This window comes from Geotrypetes seraphini, chromosome 17, assembly GCF_902459505.1.
Source record: "Geotrypetes seraphini chromosome 17, aGeoSer1.1, whole genome shotgun sequence".
Taxonomy (NCBI): Eukaryota; Metazoa; Chordata; class Amphibia; order Gymnophiona; family Dermophiidae; genus Geotrypetes; species Geotrypetes seraphini.
In genome coordinates this window covers 45,163,639-45,186,387 of record NC_047100.1, presented here as the reverse complement: position 1 = coordinate 45,186,387, position 22,749 = coordinate 45,163,639, and the positions used below count along the sequence as shown (strand labels likewise).

At 43.2% G+C, this 22,749-nt stretch overlaps 1 protein-coding gene across 1 annotated transcript in view; it reads left to right on the top strand.

Moving 5' to 3' along the window:
• The window catches only part of DCAF1 (DDB1 and CUL4 associated factor 1), a 237,396-nt gene that overhangs the window by 191,346 nt on the left and 23,301 nt on the right, over positions 1–22,749 (top strand). The window contains exons 18-19 of the mRNA XM_033926631.1: positions 1,702–1,714; positions 9,411–9,515. Of these exons, the coding sequence (XP_033782522.1) occupies positions 1,702–1,714; positions 9,411–9,515 (118 nt within the window). The remainder of the gene's footprint in view (positions 1–1,701; positions 1,715–9,410; positions 9,516–22,749) is intronic.

Here is a 22,749-nt window from a genome sequence, read left to right as displayed (position 1 = left end):
GATAATCCAGAAGATCAGGGAAGTTCACACCCCCACTATTTCTTCCCTGTTTTAATTTGTGTAGAGCAATTCTGGGTGTGTTATTGTTCCACAAAAACTTGGTAAGTAATGATTCCAGTTGTTTATAAACCGACAAGGGTAAAAGTGTAGGCAGCATGCACAGAGTATATAAAATTTTAGGCGTCAACACCATTTTGATCGATGCTAATCGACCCCACCAAGAAAGATTCAGTGGATTCCATTTAAGAATTTGAGACTTGATAGACTGCAATAGCTGAGATGTGCAATTTTCAATGGTGGAGTCTAGAGACTTGCCAAACGGGATGCCCAGATAAGTCAATGATGAGTCAGACCATCGGAAACCATATTGAGTAAGTAAATGCTTATGAACATGAGAGTTTAAGGGCATAAGTTCCGTTTTACTGTTGTTTAGTTTGTAGCCAGAGATCACGGAGAAATCATCGATAAGAGAGAGTAGAGCAGGGATGGACTCAGGAGATAAATACAGGAGAACATCATCAGCATATGCTGAGAACTTTACTTCAGCTTCTCCACAGCGTACCCCACAAATACGATCATTAGTTCTGATGGAATGTAAGAAGGGCTCCAATGCCAGGTTGAAGAGCAGGGGTGACAGAGGGCACCCTTGTCTCGTACCTCTAGTTGGTTTAAATGGAGCAGATGAATAACCATTGATGCGTACATTTGTTGTAGGTGCTGAATAGAGAACTTTGATCATTTGAATGGAAGAATCATCAAAGCCAAACCACCGAAGAGCCATGAAGAGGTAATCCCATTCCACTCTATCAAACGCCTTTTCGGCATCTAATGCTAAAGCCATTAGTGGAGATTTTTGTGTATTAGCATGAAGTATGACGTTCGCAAACATGCGTGAGTTGTCACTGGAGAGTCTATTCAACATGAAGCCATTTTGATCAGCACCAATTAATTTAGGAAGCAAGGACTGCAGACGGGATGCAAGGATTTTTGCGTATATTTTTGCATCAACATTGATTAATGATAACGGACGGTAGTTGGCCACTTGACGATGATCCTTGCCAGGTTTGGGCAATACTATAATGCTTGCTTCAGTAAATGTACCTCTCACATCTCCAGTACGTATAAAGTAATCAAAGAGGTCAATTAAATGAGGAGCCAGTTCCTTTTGAAAAGCAGCATAAAATTCAGATGTGAAACCATCGGGACCGGGGGCTTTCCGTTTAGCCATGTGATGTAAAACCAGGCCAATATCAGCCTCTGTTATATTCATAGATAAGACCGTGTTATCCTCGCCTGTAAGAGTAGGATGAGGTGCTTTTGTCAATATCTTCGAGGGGTCAGGATTGGTGACTTCCGAAGTATACAGCCGCTCGTAAAATTGACTAAATGATTGGGAGATCAAAAGAGGATCCGTTGTAATAGACCCATCCTCACCATTGATGGCAGATATAGTTAAACGTTCCCCCTGAATTTTCAGATATTGAGCCAATGCTCTGCCAGCTTTATTTGAAGAACAATGATAATTAGCTTTTTGCATGAAAAGAGCATTCCCAGCTTTTTTACTTAGTAGTAAATTATAGCAAAGTCTCTCATGATGTAACAGCTGTAAGGTTTTCATATCAGATGGATTAGTTTGATGATTCCGTTCCAATTCTTTAATGGTGTTTACATGAACTAAAAGTTGTTTGGTGTGCTGTTTAGATTGACGAGCCTGGTAAGAAATAATGGTGCCTCTGAGCGTGGCTTTAAGAGCGTCCCATAAGGTCGGCCAACTAACATCAACTGTAGTATTAAACTTAAAGTATTCAGAAATCGCCGCTCTAACATCTTTCATGAAGTCCTCTTCAAGTAATAAAGCATTATTAAACCGCCATGTCTTCCCTTTTGATGAGAAGGAGTCGCCATCAATAGTTAATTCTATGGCAGCATGGTCCGAGACTGATATCTCATGAATATCTGCATGTGATACTGAATTCAAGAGGTTGTTACTGAGTAGGAAATAATCCAATCTCGAGTACGAGTTGTGAGGAGCAGAGTAAAAAGTATATTGCCTGTCTTCCCCATTCAAGAGCCGCCATGGATCCACTAATTTTAGTTGAGTGATTAAATTATGAAGGCTATGCCATGATCTGGTAGGTTTGTGAGAAGCAGCTGATTTTCTGTCAATAGCCGGATCCAAAATTAGATTAAAATCACCAGTTAATATATGATGATGCGCTTTATCTTCAAGCAGCGAGGCTAAAAGACTGTCAAAAAATTCTGGTTTATCTTGATTAGGCGCATATATATTCAACAAGGATATCTCTTTCTGATGAATGAGGAGCTTAGCAAGAATCCAACGTCCTTCAGTATCTGTAGTATAGGATATTATTTTAATGTGATCACATTTTCTAACCAACAAAGCCGTGCCATTCTTTTTATTGATAGCAGGTGATGCAATAACAGGTAGTGACCAGTTGGTCTTCAGTTTAGCTGATTCTGGCATAGTTAAATGTGTTTCTTGAAGACATACAATATCTGGGGATTTTTTAGAAACATAATCTAATATTTTTTTCCGTTTGATGGGATTATTAAACCCTTTGACATTTAAAGACAATAATTTTACCATTCTGAGATGTAGGAGAGATTAATCAGAGAGACAACAATGCTATTGCATATATCAACATGTGAATAGTGTGAGAAGGTACAGTATGCATGACTTAAGATCAATAAATTGTAGTACAGACGTACATATAAGCTGCCATGTCCTAAAAAGGACAAATGACAACTATACTCCATGGGAAGAGGAAGCATAAGGGAAGCGCAATCAGTGCGCCGACAATAACATTACAGTATCCTTTTTGAAACATAACCAGTAAGCCCATTGTGAGCAATATATGAACATAGTGAGAAAAGAGTGCAGGGCTAGGCAAAGTCACATTCAAGTAACCTTGCACAAAAGCAACATATGATGAATAATGATGATATGTTCAGTATTTTACAATTTCAAGCCTCCTCCCACCCTCCCCTTCCTTACAATGAAATGGTTTTTCTTGAACTGCAATAGGAACAAACAAGTATACCAAAAGATTAGTTCCTGTTATACAAATATAAATTATCCCCAAAGCCCCAATCTCCAAACCCCATATGAAACCTTACTGAAGAAAACAAACCTCCCAACCATCCCTCACAACTTCCCTCCCCCTCTTCTTAACCCTAGAATCCCAAGAGGAGTAACAAAGCATCAAAAACACAACAAGAAACTACAGTGTGGAGCTAAGATTGGAGGAAAAAAACCCTCACTATAACAGGAACCCAATAAGGGGGATCCCTTGTTTTCTGTGCCCTAAGCTGTCTGATTCAAAATATGCCCCCTGATTCTCAGATGCAGCATGTGTATGTGTTCCCCCCCCAAATGGACAAAGTGTTTCCTACATTTAAAAGTCAGCTGCAGATCTTTTAAGTTCCATCAGCAGGAGATCATGAAATTTGTTCCTCCAATGCCAAAAGGAAGGGGAACTGGGTTGTGTCCAATATTGAAGGATGCTTTTCTTTGATCACCCAGATTCTAGGACCTTTCTCCTGTACTCCCAAGCCTGACTTTTAACCCAATAATATGCCCCCCACGTGGAACTTAATAGGTTGATGCAGTATTCAATCAAGGTATCTCGTCATTGACCTCCAAAAAGCAGCAATAGGGCCACATCCCCACAATGCATGGATCAGGAAGTTTGACTCGATGTGACATTTCATACACCGAGCAGACCCCAGGAATCCCATATTATTAAGTCTATTCTGAGACACGTAGGCTAAAAGAAAATAATTCAGTTGTGGATTAGGAATTGGATAGAAAACAGAGGGTAGGGTTAAATGGTCATTTTTCTCAGTGGAGGAGAGTAAATGGTGGAATGCTATTTGACTTATTTATAAATGATCTGGAAATTGGAACGATGAGTGAGGTGATTAAATTTACAGATGATACTAAATTGTTCAAAGTTGTTAAAACGCATGCATATTGTGAAAAATTGCAGGCAGACCTTAGGAAATTGGAAGGCTTGGTGTCCAAGTGGCAGATGAAATTTAATGTGGACAAATGCAAAGTGTTGCACATGGGGAAGCATAACCTAAATCACAGTTACCGGATGCTAAGGTCCACCTTGGGGTTTAGCACCCAAGAAAAGGATCTGGGTGTCATTATAGACAATCCGCATCTCCAGTCTAATATGTGGCGGCGGCCCAAAAAGCAAACGAGATGCTAAGAATTATTAAAAAAGGGATGTTTAACAAGACTAAGAATGTTATAATGCCTCTGTATCGCTTCATGGTGCAACCTCACCTGGAGTATTGCATTCAGTTCTGGTCTCCTTATCAAGAAAGATATGGCACTAGAAAAGGTTCAAAGAAGAGCAACCAAGATGATAAAGGGGATGGAACTCCTCTCATATGAGGAAAGACTAAAAAGGTTCAGCTTGGAAAAGAGACAGCTGAGGGGAGATATAATTACAGTCTATAAAATACTGAGTGGAGTTGAACGGGTACAAGTAGATCAGTTTTTCACTTCGTCAGAAATTACAAAGACTAGGGGACACTCTATGAAGTTACAGGGAAATACTTTTAAAACCAATAGGAGGAAATATTTTTTCACTCAGAGAATAGTTAAGTTCCAAGTTTTATAAAAATTTTATATAATCGCCTATTCCAAGGTTTCGAGGCAAAATACAAAAATAAAAACTGAACAATGTTAAAATACATAAACATAATTTGGGGTTTACCAAACATACAGGAACAGGGTAAGCGGGAAGGAACTACATCTGTTAAAAGGAAAGAAAACACTCAAGGTAAGAACAAAAAAGAGGGGGTTAGGAAAGATAAAAGTGACTTTTGTCTCTTATAAAAATCTTAGGCTCTGGAACGCATTGCCAGAGGTTGTGGTAAGAGTGGATAGCATAGCTGGTTTTAAGAAGGGTTTGGACAATTTCCTGGAGGAAAAGTCCATAGTCTGTTTTTGAGAAAGACATGGGGGAAGCCACCTCTTGCCCTGGATCAGTAGCATGGAATGTTGCTACTCTTTGGGGTTTTGCTAGGTACTAGTGACCTGGATTAGTCACCATGAGCACAGGCTACTGGGTTAGATGGACCTTTGATCTGACCCAGTAAGGCTATTCTTATGTATTGGCATTCCTTCAACTCGATTGAAATCTGCACTCCAGCAAGCAGCCAAATCAGAAAGGTCTCTCAATGGTAGACCATGTGTCAGTTTCTTGTGAAAAAATGAAATGGAAGGAGGGACATCAAGAAGGATAGCAAACAAATCCTGAACAGTATTAACTACCTCTGAGGACAATGAGGCAGATAGTAGTGAGCGGATATAGTGCTGAAGCTGAAGATCAGAAGCATTTACTTTAAAAAATGTTTTTGAAACTTCCAAAACTAAGTGGAAAATAGACTTCATGACATTCACATCTTGCTAGTTTGACTTTCAGAAACAAAATATATACAAATCCTATGTTAGATATCATTGGGTGCCAGTCTGGTACAAAATTAATTTTAAACTTTTGAGACTAGCATATAGGACATACGATAGTTATCCTCTTTATTTACATTATTTAGTAGACCCATATACCTTTACTAGGGCTTTGCTGATCTGAAGAATTATTGTACCTCAGACAGTGAGGCAAATGGGAATTTACCAACTCTAGATCTTATTATGTGGTGACACCTGTGCTGTGGAATAATCTTCCACAAGAGATAAGAGCAGAAGCAAGTTTTATACAATTTAAGAAATTGTTGAAGATATTTTTTTAGGCAGGTTTTTATGGATCATTGGGCTATCAAAGGAGGGATACCTTCTCTCCTTCAGGATTATGAAAGAATGATCAGGTATTCAAATTGTTGAATGTGCGCAGACTCTTACTGCGGTATCTAAAGTTTACAAATGAATTTCGATTGTCGGATCATCTGTTCGTATTAGCGGGGGCTGTCCATAAAGGTCAACCAGCCTTGAAAGCGACTATTTCCAGATAGATTCATATGGCCATTTTTTCAGTCTATATCAGAAATGAAAAACGTTTGCCTATATTCGTGAAGGTGCACTTCGGCGGTGTCCCCTAGAGGAATTCTGTAGAGCTGCCACTTGGTCTTCTCTTCATATGTTTGAAGTTTTGCAGGGTGGATGTAGTGGCAAAACAGGACTTTACATTTAGTTCTTCAGTTCTGGCAGCAGGCTCATCTGTCCCACCTTAACTCGAGAGACTGCTTTGATATGTTCCACAGATTCAGGAATGGAATGTCTGTCGCGTTAATTAATCTTCTTTCTAGTAGACATTCCTGATGCCCACCCTGTTAGATGTTCCTTTATCTGCTGTGTTGAAGAAGCTAAGGGATGTTTATAAAATCTCCTACACTCTTAGTGCAAGTTGTGCTCAAGTTAGTGACTTATTTGTTTTTCACCTTGTTATGCATTGCAAATAGTTAAGTTTGTTTATGTTATATATTTAATGCATGAGCAGAACAGACTTGTTTCTAGAGGGCTGCCCTATACCCCTCCCTATTATATTTCTTCTCTAGGGCTGATCATCTGCTTTGGTACAAACTGAAGAATTGAAGAATAGCCCAGAAGAATAGGCGGTAGAGCAAAAGAATGCTAATGAAGCTCCCTACAAGAATTCTTGTGAGAAGGGATTGACTACCCACTGGTTCAGGAATGGAGTGTCTGTCTGCTAGAAAGAAGATTAATAATAATAACTTTATTTTTATATACTTTAATACCACAAACAGTTCAGAGTGGTTTACAGAGGAAGAGACTGTATACAGACAGCGATATTACAAAAAAACTTTCAGAATTACATTAGCATGGTAAGATTAATCAGATTTTTCCTGGAAGTATTTTAGAAGTACATCAAGGCAGAAATGGAGTCAGGAATTTATCAAAGAGATAAGTTTTGATTGACTTCCTAAAAGTTTGGTAAGAAAGTGTGTTTGAGATAAAGTTGGTTAAACATTTATTCCATTTACCTGCTCGGAATGATTTTCTATTGAGGAATCTTTTGTAGATACAGCCCTTCAAGGTAAGAACGTAATCTTTCCATGTGTTTAAACCTCCCTAGCATAACAGCTAAATTAGAATTTTCCCTTTAGAAAATAAAAAAGAAGAAATTCTAAGTGTCATGGATATTGAGCTGGGGAAAAATATGTATGATTAGGGGAAAGAGATATGTATAGAGCTTTCACTGTGAAAGCCCCACATGCAATTTCAAAGCAGGTGCAACTATTCAAAGGTAAATTGTACCTGCTGTTTATTTTATTTATTTATTCACTAGCTGATGCCCCGGCGTTGCACGGGTATTTAATTATAGCAATAACACTGTAAATGGATTCAAATAAAGATACTTTATAGTGGTGAATGAAATTATTTTTTTACAGCTTTATAAAAAGTACAATATTCAAATTATAATGTGAAATATTTGACAAAATGAATGCAATACAACTAACACAAAACTTGATTATAAACAACATTTTTAGTTTCACCTCCAGGAGCAAGAACATATAAATTCTTGGGTGAACCCACCCTTGAACAAGCAACATAGAGTTGTCCATGGGGAAAACAGGGGGATCTTAAAACCACTCCACAGTATGTAATAGTCTGTCCCTGTGATTTGTTGATTGTGATAGAGAATGCAAGTCTCACTGGAATTTGCAAGCTCTTAAACTGAAAAGGAAGATGTGTTGCAAGTTTCGTTCAAATCGGGCAAGCCGTTTTTGCGTTGGCAGCTTTTTACAATTTTTCCATTGACATGAATGGGTGAAATCTGATTTTCTGTTTGTAGCTCCACCCACGTGTGCAGGTGGGCCGCGAGACCCCCAGAACATATCACCCCAGGTAGTGAGGGATCTGCATACCAAGTTTAGTTCAAATCAGGCAAGCCGTTTTTGCGTTGGCAGCTTTTTACATTTTTTCCATTGACATGAATGGGTGAAATCTGATTTTCTGTTTGTAGCTCCGCCCACATGTGCAGGTGGGCCGCGAGACCCCCAGAACATATCATCCCAGGTAGTGAGGGATCTGCATACCAAGTTTCGTTCAAATCGGGAAAGCCGTTTTTGCGTTGGCAGCTTTTTACATTTTTTCCATTGACATGAATGGGTGAAATCTGATTTTCAGTTTGTAGCTCCGCCCACGTGTGCAGGTGGGCCGCGAGACCCCCAGAACATATCACCCCAGGTAGTGAGGGATCAGCATACAAAGTTTCGTTCAAATCGGTCAAGCCGTTTTTGAATAACTGTGAGAATGGCAGCTTTTTACATTTTTTCCATTGACATGAATGGGTGAAAACTGATTTTCTGTTTGTAGCTCCGCCCACATGTGCAGGTGGGCTGCGAGACCCCCAGAACATATCACCCCAGGTAGTGAGGGATCTGCATACCAAGTTTTGTTCAAATCGGTCAAGCCGTTTTTGAATTACTGTGAGAATGGCAGCTTTTTACATTTTTTCCATTGACATGAATGGGTGAAATCTGATTTTCTGTTTGTAGCTCCGCCCACGTGTGCAGGTGGGCCGAGAGACCCCCAGAACATATCACCCCAGGTAGTGAGGGATCTGCATACCAAGTTTCGTTCAAATCGGTCAAGCCGTTTTTGCGTGATCGCGGCACATACATACACACACACATACACACACACATACATACCTCCGATTTTATATATATATATATATATATATAGATTCATTCATTCAATTTTCTATACCGTTCTCCCAGGGGAGATCAGAACGGTTTACATGAATTTATTCAGGTACTTAAACATTTTCCCTGTCTCTCCTGGTGGGCTCACAATCTATCTACTGTATCTGGGGCAATGGGGGGATTAAGTGACTTGCCCAGGGTCACAAGGAGCAGCGTGAATTTGAACCCACTGCACCTCTCCCCCTGCCACATGGTATTTCTGTTTGTAGAAAGGAGGCTCCAAGCATATTTTCAATGGAATTATAAGACTTCAAATTCTGTGGTTAGTTTCAAAATTGCACTAATGATGATCAAAGGAAATAAAATAAAATATATTTTTAATTTTTTTTAATTTTATATATGACTTACTATATTGCTTTAACTAGCAGGGCCAAACAGTTTGCAGAAAAGAACTACAGAAGTAATTAGGAAAGACATTCTAGACAATAATAAAGAAAGACATATAATAATGGTAAATAGTAAATACATCAATTGGACAGGACATAGTACATAATATAGACAAAATCCTACCACAGAACTAAGTAGGATATGTCTTTATTGCTGATGTTTAATGCTTCAAAGATAATTCAGTACGACTGTGTAAAAGTAAAGTGTTCCTAGATAAGGGACAATAAAGAAAAATGCACAGTGTCTCTTGGACTCGCTTTTAGATTGAGCAGATTTGCATTGGTGACTTGTTTTTTTGTTAGCTATGCTGCAGGCAGACGATGAGGATGACTTGCTTGAAGAGAGGATGAAGAGCCCCTTTGGATCTTCATTCAGAACTTTTAATGCTACGGACTACAAGCCCATAGGTGAGGTGCAAGGCTCTGACTAATCTGATTGTTCCTATCCAAGGTACCTTGTTGGGGATTTTTTCAAAATCCAAAATAACTAGACAAATTGCTGACCGTACATTTATAGGCATAGAATTCCACTGAAAAGGTCCAGTACAACCAAAAGCTCTGTTCCTTGTGGATGTTAATCTCCAGTTTCAACAGTGGGGTTTATAATAAGCATCTTTAGGAGGAATGTAAGAAATGTTGCCGTTCTTGTTTGGTCAACTTTTCTGTCAAGTAGTCAGTTATTTCCATCATAAAGATTTTAAAAACCTAAAAAAAAGCTATTTAAATGTGATCTTTAAAATTGGAGTAATATTATCCAGTTTATTCCATTACTTCCTTTAGTGTGCATACCAGATTATATCCATCGACCAGCGGCGAGAAACAGAAAAGAAATGTAGCTCTTGTGACTTCCCCCTTAAGAGTATTGTGCAGCCTGGAATGTTCTGTCGTCTTCTCTGTCTTTAAGTGATGGTCAATAGACTGTCAACTCCTCTTGGTGCTTCTCAGCCAGCTCCTGATCCAGTGATATTTGGCTCTCATTTGGGGGGTGGGATGGAGGGGAGGTTCTCATTATGCATGATTTCAGCTCCTTTTAAATATTCTAGAACAGGGCTGCCCAATTCCAGTCCTCGAGATCTATTGGCAGGCCAGGTTTTCAGGATATCCACAATGAATATGCATGAGAGAGATATGCCTGCACTGCCTTCTTGGTATGCAAATCTCTCTCATGCATGTTCATTGTGGATATCCTGAAAACCTGGCCTGCCAATAGATCTCGAGGACTGGAATTGGGCAGCCCTGTTCTAGAGGATTGTTTGAAGCCAATTCTCTTCCTCCCCCCAACCACCACCACCACTTTTATGGGCTGTAATTTCTATAGAGGGATATCGAGACTAAAGATACTTCCTTTGTACTTCTCTTTTGGTAAGACGATTTTTCTGTCAGTGTTTATTTCTTATATGGGTAAGTATTTTTATTCCTCCTTAGTTGTCTCTTGCATTTTACCTTTGCTGGTAACCATTGCATAGAGGGTAGGAAACTCTCTAATCTGTATTTTCTGCATATTGCAGCCTTTTGGTATAAAATTTTGTCAGAGGAATGGTTTTGTTCTTTTAACTAAAGGGCCATTTTTCTTTGGTTGCTGGTGGAGTTTGCTGATTTTCACTTTTTCTCCTCAGTTCAGCATGGGTTTAGCTGAGTTTGCTCTGTTGGTGTCAGTCCCTGTCTTGGCTTCCTGCGCTCCTAGTTGCTTATCAATGAGTTTATCTACTATTTTGATGACTTCCTAATACTTCCGGTCAGTTGGCTTTATTTACAGCCTCATTAGAAAAGTTTTTGTTGGCTGCCTGGTGTTTTTATCTCTGAGCAAAGTTGGCTGTTACTCGTTTCTGTGCACTCTGCCTTTTATCAATGCTGATTCTGATTGCAGGGCTTTGACAGACTGTTTTAGAAGCCTCTGTCAATTCTGCCTCTGCTGTTAAGATCACTTCATCTCTATTCTAATTAGCAACATCATGGCAGATGAGGGCCAAATGTGTCTGCCCATCCATGCCATTGCATGATTGACACATGGTCGGTGGCCACTTTAAAGGCGACCACCGATAATGATGCCATTTAGAGAATCCGAGCCTATGTTCTCTATTGGAATATATTCTCTGGATATTAAGTATTCCTATCAAAAAAGCAGTGCGACAAGGCGGTGGCTGCTGCCAGAAGGATGCTGGGTTGTATAAAGAGAGGCGTAACCAGTAGAAGAACGAAGGTGTTGATGCCCCTGTACAGGTCGTTGGTGAGGCCCCACTTGGAGTATTGTGTTCAGTTTTGGAGACCGTATCTGGCGAAGGACATAAGACTTGAAGCGGTCCAGAGGAGGGTGATGAAAATGATAGGAGGTTTGCGCCAAAAGACATATGAGGAGAGACCCTGACTATGTATTCCCTAGAGAGGAAAGGAGGGACAGGGGAGATATGATTCAGACGTTCAAATACTTGAAAGGTATTAACATAGAACAAAATCTTTTCCAGAGAAAGGAAAATGGTAAAACTAGAGGACATAATTTGAGGTTGAGGGGTGGTAGACTTCAAGAGCAATGTAAGGAAATTCTTATTTACGGAGAGGGTGGAGGATGCCTGGAATGCGCTACCAAGTGAGGTGGTGGAGAGGAAAATGGTGACAGAGTTCAAAACAACATGGGATGAACACAGAGGGCCTAGAATCAGAAAATAATGTTAAATGTTGAAGAACTAAGGCAGACTTGCACGGTCTGTGTCTGTATATGGCCGTTTGATTGAGGATGGGCTGGGATAGTGTAGATGGATTGGAGTGAGCTTTGAAGGAGACTTCAGTAGTTGGAACCTAAGCACAACACTGGGCAGAGCTTTGGATTCTTGCCCAGAAATAGCTAAGAAGAAAAAAAAAATTTTTTTTTGACTGAATCAGGTTGGGGGAGACTGGATTTCCCAATTTTGTTTAAAAAGCCTCTGTCTACCTCAAAAACCCTTCAATTTTGCTTAGAATTAATTGTAATGGATTCATCAGACCTTTCTACCCCTATATCATGCTAGATTTGCACTGGATGGTTTGCTGAGGAGCGTCCATGTGTCATGGCACACAGTGAGGGGGGGCATGGGCCGTAGACCATTTGGTACCTCTAGGGCTGGGAAATCGCAAGGGGCTCGTTGGGGAAAAAATTCCTCTTGGAGAGTGATTTGGTGAAACCCAGATGCGTGAATGCTGCTGAGCCCAAAAGATGACAAGGTGAGTCCCTGAAGAGATCCTCTGGGCTTTCTGCTCAGGGCTTTACCTCTGATTTTGTAAGTCTTAAACGGAAAGCTGCCTAAAATTGGTGTCCTCCTGTGCCCTCTGAAGGCATGCCTGTAGCTGGAAAAGGGGGTCTGACCTCCCAAAATGAACTCTCCTTCCCCCCCTCCCCCCCCCCGAGAAGGTTTCCGATCAGGAACCAGAGGACCAGTCAGATAAGAACTGGGGAGACTGGGTTCAGTCAATTCCTTTACTGCCCCAGAGTGAATCTTCGCTCTTTGGAGATTCGCGGTCTCAGGCAGAGGCTGTTAGTCAAGAGTTGGTGGTGACTCTTGATCAAGGGAAAGACCCAACTGTACATTGCCTTTTCAAGCTGACAGCATTGCTAAAGATTATTATGAATTCACTGCGGGAGTTAAATCTAGAAGCCCTGTAAACCTCAGCTACACCATGCTCTGTTATGAGCGGCTGTAAGACTCAGCCTACATTTTTTCCTGGACATCCTGACATTACTATGCTAGTCATGGAGCATTGGAAGACCCCGGAGGGCTTCTTACGGGTGGCCAGGACAATGTCAAAGCTCTATCCCATGGCTCCTGAATTTCAGCAGCTGTTTGTTCAGTCTAAAGTGGATTAATTGGTAGCACAGATTACCAAATGTACTTCCCTGCCTAGTGAAGGAAGTGTAATTTTAAAGGATGCGCAGGACCACAGGATATATATTCTCAAAAGGCAATTCAAGGCCTTGACCTTGGTAATTAAGGCGGCAGCAGCAGCGGCGGCCTCATTCGTGGCACGCACTTGCCATTCCATTTTGCGTCAGACTCCCACAGTGGATGACATTTACTTTAATTGTGCTTCTTTTGTTATTTTGTATACAGTATAATCTTTAGTAAACAGTGTTGAACTTGCGGTTACACAGTCTAGAAGCACTATGTTATGTTATATTAACCCAACTACTAATGCCGGGGGGTTGACTACGTAGTAGATGCTCTATATCAGTGATGGCTAACCTTTTTGAGCCTGAGTGCCCAAACTGCCGCACAAAACCAAAGAATTTCCTCAAAGTGCCAGCACGTCAATTAAACCTTAATAACAAGATTTTAGTATCTAAAAACTCTTTATAAAGTTGCCTGAATTATGTAACATCATTTTTAAAGGTTGGAATCTTTGTATTGTCAGAGAATCAATTTGATTCACAATCCTTTGGTTTTCATTTCAATTTATTGGCAATTTATAATGTTTTAATGATTTCATTCATGGGCCGAATACACACATACTTTTCTCTGTCGCCGCACTCTTTGACCAAAAGATTTGTAAACCTGCAACCACGTCAAGGTAGACTCTTTCAGCAGCTCCCCTCCCTCCCCCTTACCTTTGTGGCCAGGTCAAAATGATCTACCAACAATAAAATTTTAAAAACACAAAGCACGCTGTACGCAGAGAAAATGTTAATTATCATTTATATTTCGCGGGTTTTCAAAGAGGTCAAGGCAGATGACTTTATGCAATGTCACCTCAGTAACAACTATACAAAAATAGACAAATATTCCCCCTCCCTTTTTACTAAACCGCGATAGCGGTTTTTAGCGCAGGGACCTGCGCTGAATGCCCCACGCTGCTCTTGAAGCTCATAGGCTCCCTACGCTAAAAAACGCTATTAGTAAAAGGGGGCCATAGTGCAAAATATAGACAGCATATATAAATTCTCAAAACGGACACATTTTGATCACTAAATTGAAAATAAAATCATTTTGCTACCTTTGGTAATTTCATCAGTCTCTGGTTGCACTTTATTCTTCTGACTGTGCATCCAATATTTCTTCCCTTTTTCAGCCTCCTGTATGCTTTCTCTCCTCCAGACCTCATTCCCTCCCCAAACTTTTTCTTTGTTTCACCCTGCCCCCTTCTTTCTTTTTCTCTCTCTCCATACCCCCTTTCATTCTGTATGTCTGTCTTTCTCTCTCTCTCCGTGCCCCATTTTTCTTTGTTTCACCCAGCCCTCTTTCTTTTTTTTTTTTTTTGGCTCCCTGTCCCCCCCTTTCTTTCTTTCTCCTTGCCCTCCCCTATGCCACCACCATTGGGAAAATGCTGCCACCGCCACTGGGGAATAGGCTGCCACTGCCGCTATCGGGAACAGGCCGGCGCCGAGTTCGCCCTGCTTCTCTTCCCCACGGGGCCGACCAACTCTCGCCAGTTGACATCAATTCTAACATCGGAGAGGACGTTCTGGGCCAGCCAGGCAGCGATTGGCTGGCCCAGAACGTCCTCTCCGACATCAGAATTGACGCGGGTGGCGAGAGTTGGTCGGCCCCACAGGGAAAAGCAGGGAGAACTTGGCACCGGCCTGTTCCCAATGGCGGCGGTGGCACTCAAATGGCTAAAGAGACGCAGTTTGCCAGCCTAGGGAGAACACTGGAGGGTGGCCAGCTGTGCACCCCCTTGGGGCGTAAAACCGGGGCAGACCGCCCCCCCCCCCACCTTGGTATGCCACTGTCTGTACCTCACTCCCTCCCTATGACCAAAAATTCTCCTTTCTTCTATTCCCCGTGTACACAACCATCTCTTTCCCTCCCTTCCTCTCTCCCAAGTCCTTGCCTTCTGTGTCCAAAAACACATTCCCTCCCCCACCTCAGCATCTCTTTCCCTCCCTTCCTCTCTCCCAAGTCCATGCCTTCTGTGTCCAAAAACACATTCCCTCCCCCACCTCAGCATCTATTTCCCTCCCTTCCTCTCTCCCAAGTCCATGCCTTGTGTCCAAAAACCCATTCCCTCCCCCCCCTCAGCATCTCTTTCCCTCCCTTCCTCTCTCCCAAGTTCATGCCTTGTGTCCAAAAACCCATTCCCTCCCCCACCTCAGCATCTATTTCCCTCCCTTCCTCTCTCCCAAGTCCATGCCTTCTGTGTCCAAAAACCCATTCCCTCCCCCACCTCAGCATCTCTTTCCCTCCCTTCCTCTCTCCCAAGTCCATGCCTTCTGTGTGCAAAAACCCATTCCCTCCCCCACCTCAGCATCTCTTTCCCTCCCTTCCTCTCTCCCAAGTCCATGCCTTCTGTGTGCAAAAACGCACTCCCTCCCCCTTTTGTGTTCCCCGTTTGTCTCCCAGCCCATCTTAGCAACTTTCTCAGCAAAATGTAGCTCGAGCCGCGTAGGCTTGTCTTCTATTTCCTGCCTGTCCCGCCGCGCACACATAGCCGATCGGAAATCTTCCCCGACTTCAGCGCTGATGTCGGAGGGCGGGCTTTGCTTAAGCCCTCCCTCCGACGTCAGCGCTGACGTCGGGGAAGATTTCCGATCGGCTATGTGAGCGGCAGGGCAGTCGGAGTAGAAGACGAGCCTCGCGGCTCAAATTATATTTAACCCCGCGGGTCCCCCATCGTCCCCGTTCAGCTCTCTCTCCTGTGCACCCCCTGGTAGTACTGCCCTGATGGCGGCCCTGCGCGTGCCAGCTGCAAGACCTTCGCGTGCCACAGTTGGCACGCGTGCCATAGGTTCGCCATCGCTGCTCTATATGATATAATCAGAGTCATGAGCAAAGTTTCTACCTATGCTATCTCCACTCGTAGAATGCTCTTTATCATACAATGAGCAGGAAATGTGGCTTCTAAAGCAACACTAAGCAGGCTCCAAATACTATTTGGTAAGGATTTGTATGATCTTATGACCAGTGTGGTGGATCGTCACCCTAAAGCTTTGCAAGACAGACCACGAGCCCCTAGAGCACATGTGTCAAACACAAGGCCCGCGGGCCAAATCCGGCCCGCCAGGCCTTGCAATGTGGCCCGCACCGCGCTGTCATCACTGCACGCCGCTGCGTTCCATCACAATGACGCGCGGTGACATAGGAGGCTTGTGATCTCGCCGGCCGTACTTGCTATCTATCTCCCCCCATCGACCGCCCCCCCCAAGAACCTCCGACAGCCGACCCGCGACCCCCCTGCCAGAGCTCCGACTTCATGCTGCCCGTATTCTATCCATGTTCGGGAGCACCTATATTTGTGAACAGATGTTTTCAATAATGAATCTGAACAAAAACAAGCACAGATCACGCATTACCGATGACAACCTCCATGCTGTTTTGCGGGTTGCTACAGCCCAAGAAATAAAACCGAACATTGACTCATTGATACGGGGAAAACGGTGTCAGACATTTAGCCAGAAAACAAAACAATGAGCATTTTAGGTACATTCCAATATTACTGTTTTGCTTGATACCAATATTACTGTTTTGCTTGATAGCATGTGAGTTGGTTAACAGCACTGTTAAGGAAAAGATTGTTCCACTCATTTTAAATTCACATTTCTGGTTAACATTGTCAGTTTATGACTGTTCAGTAAACCATTCGGCCCGCGATTTAAGCTGGATTTTAGATTTTGGCCCCTTCTCTGATTGAGTTCGACACCCCTGCCCTAGAGAGTTGGGTCAAACTCATTTTTGAGGCTCTCAGCGAAATCATCAGTATTCAGGAAGCGCCTTTGCCCAGAGATCATATCAATGATCTAGATCAGTGTTCTTCAATCTTTTTATACCTATGGACCGGCAGAAATAAAAGAATTATTTGGTGGACTGGCATTGGTCTGCGGACCGGCAGTTGAAGAACACTGAGCTGAGTTGTGGGCCATCTGGAAGCCTTCCCTCTGATGTTGCGACATCATAAAGAAGGCTTCCGGTTCAGGCGCAGGACGTGCGTAGGAGCCGCTGCCTGTGGCTTTGTGCACTGAGTCAGTGAGCAAGAGAGAGCCGGCCTGAAGATAACACCGCATCAGTCGCACCGCGAACCAGTAGTTGAAGAACACTGTTTTGGGCCTGATGCACATGCCGGCCCTTTGGACCGGCAGGAAATTTCTGTGGACCGGCACTGGTCCATGGACCGGTTGAAGAACACTGATCTAGATAGAACTACAGAAGTGCTAGGAAACCTCAGTCCTCTGGTTCTCGCACTACAGCAGCCTCCAAAAAATCCCAGTGACGCCAGGTCAGTAGTGTACCTTTCAAATAGGCAGGAGGCTGTTGGCTTATTGGGAGGTTTGGGAGCAGATTTGCTCAGGCCACTTGGTGCTGGACATCATTTGAGAAGGATACAAACTCAAATTCCGTCATCTGTTTCCAGATTTGTTTGTGGACTCTTTAAGGCCAGTCAACCAATTTGTTTTTGTATCCATATTGGTAGGATCCTCATTTGTGTGTTTTTCTTTTGGGGGAGGTGGAGGAGAAAAAGGGGGTGGAGTTGGGCTTTGGTTTGGATTTGTAAAATTTGATGACTATGTTGTATTGGCTATTGTATTTCGTTTTCAATCTGTCATCAATAAAAATTGTTTAAACATAAAGCCAGTCAACCAGAGAAAGTGGTCAAAGTCTGGGCGACAGTGACAAGACTCCTAGACATAGAGCCCGTACCTTTCGAAGAACCAGGCTTGGGCAGATACTCTATATACTTCATAGTGCCCAGAAAAGTCTTAGATGACGAGACCAATCCTGGATCTGATGTCTGTCCGTGCAGCACTGAAAGTACTGCGACTCCGCATGGAGATCATTCGATCAGTCATTGTGGCAGTGGCTCCAGTGGAATTTTTAGCCTCCCTAGATTTGACAGAGGCATATCTACATATTCCCATATTCTTGGAGTACAGGAAGTATTTAAGATTCCATGTACTGAGGAGACATTTTCAGTTCTCTGAGCTCCCTTTTGACCTGGCAACAGCACCTCACACTTTCACCAACTTAATGGTTGTGGTGATAGCACATCTCCACAAGGCGAGAATACAAGTGCATCTGTAGTTGAACAGTTAGTTGATCAGAGCCCCGTCCAAGTCAGAATGGAAAAAGGCAGTGGCAAAAATGATCCACCTGTTGCAGAACCTGATTTGGATCATCAACTTCCAGAAAAGCTACTTGATACCGTCCCAATCCCTAGAGTATTTAGAAATTTGTTTCAGTACTGCAGAAGGCCATGTTTTTCTTCCCGAGCCATGCAAACAGAAGATCTTGAAATATATTTCAGACCTCCGGATGATGCAGACGCCTACGGCATAGCACTATCTCCAGGTATTGGGGTCCATAACAGCAACCACAGAAGTAGTTCCTTTGGCGAAAGCTCAAATGTGCCTATTCCAGGACACCTTATTCTCTCACTGTTCTCTGCAGACAGATCCCCTTCAGAGGCCACTAGCCTGCATGAAGGAAGCACGGCACAGCCTGCTTTGGTGGCTCTGGCCAGAGTGTCTATCGAGGGGCATGCCCTTCCAGATAGCCTCATAGGTGATACTGACCACAGATGCCAGTCTTTATGCTTGTGGGGGGGAGGGGGGACTCATTGCAGTAGCCATCCAGTTCAAGGCGGGCGAACACCCTCTCAGAAGAAATGGTCAAAAGAACATAAGAACTGCCATCTCCGGATCAGACCTTTGGTCCATCAAGTCCGGCTATCCGCGCACGCGGAGGCCCTGCCAGGTGTACCCTGGCGTAATTTATAGTCCATCATATCTTTATATGCCTCTCTTAAGGAGATATGCATCTAGTTTGCTCTTGAAGCCTAGGACGGTCGATTCCGCAATAATCTCCTCTGGGAGGGCATTCCAGGTGTCAACCACTCTCTGAGTGAAGCAGAACTTCCTGACATTAGTCCTGAACCTGTCCCCCCTTAGCTTCATTCCATGTCCTCTAGTCCGTGTCAAATTGGACAGTGTAAATAATCTTCTCTGCTCTATTCTGTCGATTCCTTTCAGTATTTTGAAGGTCTCGATCATATCCCCACGCAGTCTCCTTTTCTCTAGGGAGAACAATCCTAGTGTTATAAGTCTATCCTCGTATTCCAGTTTCTCCATACCCTTCACCAGTTTTGTTGCTCGTCTCTGCACCCTCTCCAGCAGTTTTATATCCTTCTTTAGGTAGGGAGACCAATGTTGGACGCAGTATTCCAAGTGTGGTCTGACCATTGCCCTATAAAGCGGCATTATAACTTTCTCCGATCTACTCGAGATTCCTTTCTTTATCATGCCCAACATTCTATTTGCCTTCTTTGCTGCTGCCGCGCATTGTGCCGACGGCTTCAGGGTCCTATCTATCAGTACACCCAGGTCCTTTTCTTGTTCACTCTTCCCCAGAGTTGCACCTGACATTGTATACTCGTATTCCTTATTCTTATTGCCTAAATGCATTACCTTGCATTTCTCCACATTGAACTTCATCTGCCATTTCTCCGCCCATGTTTCTAACCGACACAAGTCGCTCTGGAGTTCCTCTCTATCCTCCTGCGATCTGATTGCCCGGCATAGTTTTGTATCATCTGCAAACTTGATGATCTCACTGGTTGTTCCTTCCTCCAGGTCATTGATATAAATATTAAAAAGGATCGGCCCAAGTACCGAGCCCTGGGGTACACCACTAGTCACTTTCTCCCAGTCGGAGAACTTCCCATTTATGCCCACTCTCTGCTTTCGGTTTTCCAGCCATTTGCCTATCCACCTTTGTATATCCCCCTCTATGCCATGGCTTTGTAGTTTCCTGAGAAGTCTTTCATGTGGAACTTTGTCGAACGCTTTCTGGAAGTCCAAGTATATTATGTCCACCGGCTTCCCACTATCAATTTGCTCGTTCACAGTCTCAAAAAATTGGAGTAAATTCGTCAAACATGATTTCCCTTTCCTGAATCCATGTTGACTGGGTTTCATCAAGTCGTGTGCGTCCAAGTGCCAGACTATGCTATTCTTGATCAGTGCTTCAACCATCTTGCCGGGGACAGACGTAAGACTCACAGGCCTATAGTTGCCCGGTTCCCCTCTCGATCCTTTTTTAAAAATTGGCGTGACGTTCGCTATCCTCCAGTCGTCCGGTATCTGTCCAGTTCTGATTGTCAGGTTTGCAAGTTTTTGCAATAACTCTCCGATTTCAACCTTCAATTCCTTTAAGACTCTCGGGTGAATTCCATCCGGTCCAGGGGATTTGTCACTTTTAAGTTTGTCGATCTGATAGTATATCTGGTCTAAGTCCACTTCAACTGTGGTGAGGCTGTCTTCTATTTCTCCTGCAAACACTTTCTCCGCTTCAGGTATTGTTGAGGTGTCCTCCTTCGTAAAGACGGACGCAAAGAAGGAATTTAGTTTGTCTGCGATTTGTTTATCTTCCTTGATGTACCCTTTTCTTCCCTGGTCGTCCAGGGGTCCCACTGCCTCTTTTGCAGGTTTTTTCCCTTTCACGTATCTAAAGAAGGGCTTGAAGTTTTTGGCCTCCTGGGCTATTTTTTCCTCATACTCCTGTTTGGCATCCCTCACCGCCTTGTGACATTTCTTCTGATCATCTTTATGTTTGTTCCAGGCTTCGGTTGTCTTTATGCATTTCCATTTTTTGAAAGAGTCCTTCTTTTCTTTTATGGCTTCCTTCACCTGTATGGTAAGCCATGCCGGTTCTCTTTTGCTCTTTGTTCTCCGATCTTTGGAAATCCTCGGAATGTAGAGATCTTGTGCTTCTGTGATAGTATTTTTCAGTAGGGACCATGCCTGATCTACCGTTTCAAGTTTGTCCACCATCTTCTCGAGTCGTTTTTCTACCATGGCTCTCATGCGATCGTATTTACCCTTTTTAAAGTTTAAGGTGGTGGTTAAGGTTTTGGCATGTTTCCCTTTCCCGATGTCAAGTTTAAAGTTGATTACATTGTGATCACTCGTTCCCAGTGGAACCACGACTTCCACTTCTGTTATCGGTCCCGTGAGGCCATTTAGGACCAAGTCCAAGGTGGCGTTGCCTCTTGTCGGCTCTTTTACCATTTGTTCCAGGAAGCAATCCCCTAGCACCTCCAGGAACTTGGCCTCCTTGCCGCAGTTGGAGGTTGCTAGTTTCCAGTCTATCCCTGGGAAATTGAAGTCTCCCAATATAATTACATTTCCTGTCTTGCATTCTTGTTTGATTTCCTCCATCATTTCTGAGTCAGTTTCCTCCGCCTGTCCTGGGGGACGGTAGTAAAGGCCAATTTTCGTATCTGCGCCATATTGACCAGGAATTTTGATCCAGAGTGACTCAAGCTTCTCTTTCATTTCTGTTGTAACCATTTCAACAGAATCTATTCCCTCCTTAACATATAGAGCAATACCTCCACCTTTCTGCCCTACTCGATCTCTTCTATACAGTTTGTATCCTTGTAGTACTGTGTCCCATTTGTTTTCTTCATTCCACCATGTTTCTGTTATGCCAATGATATCCAATATGTCATGTCTTGCTATTGTCTCTAGTTCCCCCATTTTGTTACCTAGACTTCTAGCATTCGTATACATACATCTAAGTTCCCTTCGTGTTACCTTTTTGGACCTTCTACTCTTGGCCGTCCCTATAGTTTCAATTACGGTATCCTTTACTGCTCCTGTGATATCACCCTTGTTTGCTGTGTGGTCGTCCCCTCCTGTGTCTGAGTTGTCCCTTCCTGCTTTTTCTCCCTTATTGGTTGTGAGGTCGTCTTCTCTTGTGTAGGAGTAGTAGTCCTTTGCTTCTTCGTCGGGGCATCCTGCTATCCGTGCCATCGACCGGTGGTTGACTGTCGGCTTTCCCCTATCTTTCAGTTTAAAGCCTTCTCAATTGCCTTCTTCATGTTGTTCTTCAATAAACATACTGAAGCTGAGAGCCATACAACTGGCATTACAGACGCTGGAGAAATCCCTGGAAGCCAAAGCTGTTGGGGTGTTCTCAAACAATGCTAATGTGGTGTTTTATGTCAACTAGCAGGGTGGCACCAGGGAGGCCCAGTTGTTCCATGCAGGCAATCTCCACAGCTCATGTTTCAGGGGTGAAGAATGTACATGCCAACTATTTCACCGGCAGACACTGGACCTGAGGGAGTGATCATTGTCCTGGAAAACCTTTCAATGCATTGTTGTATCATTGGGGTCAACTGATGTTCGACCTGATGGCGCTGGCAGACAACAAGAAAACAGACTGTTTCTTCAACTGAAGATTCAAGTCCAGAAGCGCTGGACTTGGTGCCTTAGTATAACTCTGGCCAGAGAAAGAGCTGTGTATGTGTTTCTCCCATGGCCCATGATAGGCAGGGTCATCTGCAGAATAGCACTCCATGGGACTAGAATAGCATGGGCTCAGAATAGCACGGGACTAGTAATCCTGGTGGTCCTAGATTAGCCAAGTCAGCCCTGGTCCCCGGATCTAGTGTTCCTGCAGATAGACACAGGTCTCAAATTGTCGGTATAGCTAGATCTACTGTCGCAAGATCTGGTGCCCATGAAGAATCCTGAATGCTTTGGCTTACGGCATGGCTCTTGAGCATGCAGCTTTAGCATGGAAAGGGTATTCGGAGGTGATTATCAGTACTCTCCTTAGAGCTAAGAAGTTGATGACAGTCGCAGCTAAGGCTTGGAAGATGTTTCAGCTTTGGTATGCTAAAGACAATGTGGAGCCCTGCAAGGCTCTGATTTAAATAGTCCTGGCATTTCTGCAAGTCA